Here is a 6,254-nt window from a genome sequence, read left to right on the forward strand (position 1 = left end):
TGTGATGGCTTAATCGTTCGTTGTGATGGCTTAATTCGTTCCTTGTTATGGCTTAATTCGTTCGTTGTGATGGCTTAATTCGTTCGTTGTGATGGCTCTAAAGCCATCTCATAAATTCCTGCATCACTTGTTTTTCTCGTAGTGGCAGGCTTTTCTTTCCAACTGCTGAGAAGCTCAAAAATTACAAATTTTTTAATCCCTAAACTGCAGATGACTGAGCGTTCTCACCACTAGGACGCATTCTATTAAGTTTCAACAGGTTTCGAAAGTTCTACGCGTAATGCGAGTTTTATTTCAACGATCTTATTGTGTAAACCTTACTTGATGAATTATTGATCGAAGCGTTAGACTGGTAATTTTACTATAAATCTAATCTCTTAAAGCATATCCCATCGATATCGTAAGTCGTTTGTTACTCACCAATCTAGTTTGATGCCAAAGCTAGCAGATACCTAGGCTCATAACGTATTATCACGTTCAACGTAGCTCATCGATCATGGTAATAATGTTGTTATCCTTGATGAAAGTGTTCCCGCCATCACGAAATTATCTTAATTTTCATATTTTCTTTCAGATATTTAAATCTATGTTTATGTTAACATTTAATTTCTCGTGTGCCTGAGCGACATGTCAATTTATATCTTTGTTACTCGGTTCTTTGGACTTATTGACATTATTTAATGTCGCGTTATTCGTACGAAGTGTGATGGAGCCTTCTGATTCTGCTGCGTCATCATCGTCGACAATGCCTACCTACAGCGTCCTGCAGCCTGCCCAACAGGTGAACGTTTTTATTATGTTTATATTATAATATAATAATTTATTGACAATTGTTAAAATAACTTAAATTTTTTTCAGTATTTTCCTGTCGATCAAGTGTGATTTCGATCGATTACATGCGGTTCCTATGTACGAAACTTGCAATTCCTAAACGGAGTACGTAAGACAGATAAATTGATGGCTTTTGTGATGATGTGCTCCTGATGCCTTTTTACAACTATAACGGAATTGAAATGATCATACTGAAGTAGGTTCCTCGTCTGTGATTTACAGGGTGATTTCAAAACTAGAATTGTGATTTGGTTACTACTGTATGTAACTTCTTTGTTTTATTGACTCTGACCTTATTACATCGTGTTTTGATATGTTATATTCTCAAATGAAAGTTTGTATCGTCAATATTTACCTATATCGCAGCTCCAACAAATTCAAGTGACTCAACAACAACAGTCTTCACAGCAAGCCCAGCAGCAGCAAGAACAATCGCTGCAACAACAACAACAGCCACAACAACAAAAACAAATTCAGCAGCAACAGCAAACGGTGCAACAAAAACAACAGCAACGACCTCAAAGGCAATCCGCTCAACAACAACAAAGGCAGGCACAACTCAAACAACAACAACAACAACAACAGCGACAACTTCAGCACAAACAGTCCTTGCCTCAACAGCAACAGCAGCAACAAAATGAACCTCAAAATCTGTCAACCGGCACCCAGACCGTCCTGATGACGTCATCTGTCAACCACCAGTGGCAGAGCCTCCCACAACACAACCACTATGTGCAGGTCAGCGACGTACCATATACCATATATAATATACCTACCATAAACCATATATCATATGTCATATACCATATATCAGTGGTCGTGGTGTCGTGTGTCTGTTGAATTCTCAGGAATTTATTCTCGTTCATTTTCTTCTGTTCTAGCATTGATTGGCGAGGTATTTTAAATTTTAATTGCGCTGGAATTTTAGCTGACGTTTGCTTTGAAAATATAACTCAAGCTGATGACATCTATATAAGATTGGTTCATTACTTCTGTCATGAATATGTTTTTGTTTCTTATAACTTTAGCTAATAAGATTTTTTTTTCGTTAAGCATATAAAATAGTAACATTCTTTCCCCTTGTATATTAGAACCCCGGGACAACATCCGTGACCCAAACAGAACCTTGCGGCCAGTCAGGTCAGAACCTCCTGCAGCAGAACCGTTCCCAGCAGCCTCAACAGCACCTCGCGAACCAGCAGACACAAACTGTGGGTCCTCACCAGCACCAGCAGATGCAGCAACAAAGGATGATACAACAACAGCAACAGACATCGTCTGCAGAGCTTACGAGTCTGGGGTCTGCTCAGCTGGTCACCCTACAGCCTGCCGCAATAGACCCAAGCATGTGGTCCAGCACGGACATGGGTAAGTACGAAGATTAGGGGCTGAATTAGGGGCCGTTTGAATTTCTTATAAAAAATTTCGAGCTTTTACTTGTATTTTCATTTATTAATATAGCGAAATTGCATATTTTTGTATGGATGCCGCTTGTTTACTTTTTCTCATTGAAATGAATTATATAGTATGATCAAACTAAGGCTTCATGTTGACAATATTGTATTTATAAGCGTTGCTAGATAAATTTGTGCTCGAGTTATTTCAAATTGAGATGAAATTCTGACCGGCAGGAGATTCGTTAGTGGTCGACCTGCAGTCGTCAGAGATGGAGTCCACTCTTAATACCCACGACATCACCGAGGACGAACAGGACACAAAACCAAAGATCAAGAAGGAAGTGAAAAAGAAACGTAAGCTCGCAGATCTTTTGGCTGAAGGAATAGACCCTACAAAGCTGGAAGAAAATAGCCACCAAGTGAAGGAACGCTTCGACAAAGGCTGCGAGTGTGACGGCGACAACTGCTTTAAAAACATGAACCCGGAGTTTGTGTTCAGACATCGCTTGAATATCGCTGAGCTCACCAAGAACGAACACGATATGTACCTCATGGGCGTTACAATGGCATGCTTAGCTAACCCAGAGGAAACTTCTCGACACAAAGAGAGGAAACGGTTACGAGCATCGTATGTATTTCAAGGCAAAAAAATCTGCCTTGACGCCTTTCTCTACCTAGAAAATTGCACCCATTATCAACTGAAGGCCATCAGAAAGCACGTCATGGTCAACGGAGTAACGCCTCGTGTACACGGTAATCATGGTAAGAAGCCTCCTAATACTTTCCCTCTGGACACCTACCAGCACGCGGCCGCTTTCCTCCAGTCTTACATCACTCGTTACTCGCCCGTCACCTCCAACTCCAAGAAGACGAACAAGTCTGGCAAAGCTCCTCCTGTGTACCTGCCTGTCGAAATCACCCGTAAAAAAATCCATAACGCATATCGTGAATATTGTGAGCACTTCGAGCCCGACGTGAAAGTAATGGGATATTCGTCGTTCCGCCATTTCATGAAGGAACAGTTTCCTAACGTCAAGTTCTTCCGCATGGACAAGAAAGTCGATCGTAATGGCATGCAGAGCGACGATGATGACGATGATACGGTACAGCCTCCGCAGTCCGGCGCACACAACACCGAACGACAGCAGCAGCAACAACAGCAACAACAACATCAACAACAGCAGCAGCAGCAGCAGCAACAACAACAGCAACAACAACAGCAGCAGCAACAACAACAACAGAGAATGGACGTACCCCAAGCAAATGGTAACAATAGCAACAATCAAATTTTATTGCAAAATCACCCGCCCCAACAGCAGCCGCGTCAAGACACTGTTGTGGGTACGTCCACCACCAGCCTTGTGGTGGTGAACACCTCTGATCCCCGTGATACAACCCCTCCCGTGTCTGCTTCTCTCACCCCCATAACCCCCACCAGCAACCCACCGAACTCTATACCTCCTGCTCCGCATCCTATCGTCACCCCAATGTCCGGTGGCCACCCGTCCATGGTGGCCACGTCGCTCAGCCCAGGCGCCATTTACTCGTCGTATAGCCACGTGCAGCTGCCGCTTAACCTACAGACGCAACAGCCGCTCTACTCCGCCTGCATGCAGCCATTTCCCCCGGGGCAACCTCCTCCTGTCCCTCCTCCCCAGTCTAGGCCCACTGGATTCCCCTACACGAACCTCTAGTGAATCTTAAATCTAATATCCTCACGGCGATTGTGCGTTCTGGGTAACGCGTCCGCGATACGCATTTGCCCTGTATAGCCTGAAAACTGAGAAACCGATCGATTTAAGATGCCCAAATGTATTATAGATAAATTCAATAACTGTTCGGTAACTCAGCGGTAAGGAGGGATAAATAAATTCTTTACAACGTTTTAATTAGTTTAATAATGTATTGCGTTAGGGAAACCCTACTCGTCATTTCTCTTCAGTCTCGAATAATATTCCGTAAACTTGATTATATTTCAGATACCTCATTAAAAAAACATTTCACGCAGTCGATTTATTGCTTTGTTGGATTCAATTCTGTTATAATTGATGTAAATTTGTATTTAGAATCTAAACTTAATTATTTGGTTATTATTCATCTGACTGAGGGATTTGATTGCTCAACATATTTTGTGCCAGTTGCTGCTAATGCTAAAATTTCTTTAGTTTGTTACGTTATAAAGTGTCCTGTGGAATTCCTCAAATTTAGGCGGCGCACCGCTAGCGTACTGGCGTACGAGAGCCGTGCTGCGATCGGTGTGCCACTATCGCTAGCACACCGTCGCGATTTTATCGTGCAATATAAATGACGCGTGGACGGCTTATATTAAGTGACGAGAGCTGAACAGTGTGCCACTTGTTCTATGTTGCAAATTACAACCGCCAAATTTAAGTTTCATATAGCCATCGTTGCCGCCATTAGAATAGGAAGGCGGTGCAGTAAAAGGATTTGATTGAAGAAATACTCATGTGTTAGCCAGGAAGTCTGTAAAATACGTTAGAAGTTAAGCAATTAAATTCTCGCAGCTATGCATTAGCAAGGAAACTTGCTACGAGGTAAACTGTTGATGCAGTTTGTTCATGTGTAACTGAATCTAATATCCGCTGATTTAGCAGTTTTCTCTCCGTATAACGTAACTACCCAGTGCAACAGTTCAATGTGGCCAATATCATGAAAAAACGAAAAGAGTTATGGAATCGAATTTTTTGGGGTTTTATTTTTATATATTGCAGTGCCTATGATCGCAATTTGGCATTTCTTTACCTGGGCTTTGATTTTTCTTGGGCATTTTGTATAATGCGAAAATTTACTTATTATTGGCATGTCTCGTATATGCGCGACTTCAGGCACATGTAATGTATTATTTATTAGATTTTCTTTATCATTCTTGCTGCATCTTAATATTTATTCGTGTGCTGTCGATACGTTTGACTTTCATTGCATTTCTTTTATGGAGCGAAAAACTTTATTAGGATATTTTATTCATGCCTCTTTTCCGTGAGGAAAACATTGTTGCCTGTTACCAAATAATTTCTCTGCGTTCTCTAATTGTTATGAAGTTTTTTCGCTCGTGTTTCGTAACATCTTGATGTTCTTCCCATTTAGTATAGGAAGTGTTTATAAGTTCTCTTCATCGCTAGTGATATTTTCAAATGAAGGAAATCTTGACTCGTGCGTTACCGCTAGAGAGACTGAAGAGAGATTTCGTCTAATATGGTTGCTCTTCCACTGAATTCAAACTAATGGCGACGTTAAATTAGTTTTCTCTTCCAATTCCGATGCAATTAAAATTACGCTGAATAGTTTTACGTGTTCCATCTCCCTGTTGAATTATGTCCTCTCATTCCAGACATAATACAAGATGAATATATTGTCGCATTGATCACGAAGTTTTCTTTCCCTTTAATTAATGGCACGAAAATTTTCCGATTGTTATGATATGAAGTGTTATTTCTTTCCACTTCGACTTGACATAAGAAGAGTTATTCCGCCATTTGGACCGGAATACCTACGTCGTACACCGCAACAGTTGGTTGCGGTAAGGTAAAGCAACAGATGCGCATATCTTAGGTTGCTGGGATGTGACCTCATCGGTTCCCGAGATTTTGACTGCACCTTGACTGGGAATGTCACATTGCGACGTGTGTTGGCGAAACAGGATTCATTTGACCTTGAAGCTATATACGATAGTTAAGTTTCGTTCTGTATTTAAAATGTTTTCAATCGTTTATTCCTTGTGCCGAATCTTAAGTTAGGTTGTAAGGGCAAACGTTTCCAGTGACAAAACCAAGCCCTTGCTGAGACGAGTCCCGCCTCCAGCTTCTGACCGAACTCACCATCACCCAACGCGGTTCAGTAAACTTCAGTTTTCAGTGTGCGACCAGCCGTCGTGTTGTATGTAGGTGTGCGTTAGGCATGCCTTCAATTGATCAAGTTTCTAGTCAAGTTTTAATGAACGCATAGTGATTAGAAATTATTGCCGCTTATAGAAACCAGAAATGTGTTGACTGCGATGTCGTTATTGAG

General features: G+C 41.4%; 1 protein-coding gene across 1 annotated transcript; it reads left to right on the top strand.

Moving 5' to 3' along the window:
* Nucleotides 1-1,293: 1,293 nt before the first annotated feature.
* LOC108675714 (putative uncharacterized protein DDB_G0268364) lies at nucleotides 1,294-5,611 on the top strand. The gene is made up of 3 exons (XM_047881497.1): nucleotides 1,294-1,569; nucleotides 1,923-2,199; nucleotides 2,463-5,611. Exons 1-3 carry the CDS (start codon nucleotides 1,510-1,512, stop codon nucleotides 3,920-3,922), a joined length of 1,797 nt encoding a protein of 598 aa, XP_047737453.1. The 5' UTR covers nucleotides 1,294-1,509; the 3' UTR covers nucleotides 3,923-5,611.
* The last annotated feature ends 643 nt before the right edge of the window (nucleotides 5,612-6,254 follow it).

The sequence above is a fragment of the Hyalella azteca genome, unplaced genomic scaffold, assembly GCF_000764305.2.
Source record: "Hyalella azteca isolate HAZT.00-mixed unplaced genomic scaffold, Hazt_2.0.2 contig8077, whole genome shotgun sequence".
Classification (NCBI taxonomy): Eukaryota; Metazoa; Arthropoda; class Malacostraca; order Amphipoda; family Hyalellidae; genus Hyalella; species Hyalella azteca.

Bases quoted from the DNA above. Each gene is read 5' to 3' on its own strand.
- LOC108675714 (XM_047881497.1), top strand. From the start codon at position 1,510: ATGACGTCATCTGTCAACCACCAGTGGCAGAGCCTCCCACAACACAAC. The intron at 1,570-1,922 runs GTCAGCGACGTA...CTTGTATATTAG, and splicing joins AACACAACCACTATGTGCAG to AACCCCGGGACAACATCCGT. The intron at 2,200-2,462 runs GTAAGTACGAAG...TCTGACCGGCAG, and splicing joins GTGGTCCAGCACGGACATGG to GAGATTCGTTAGTGGTCGAC.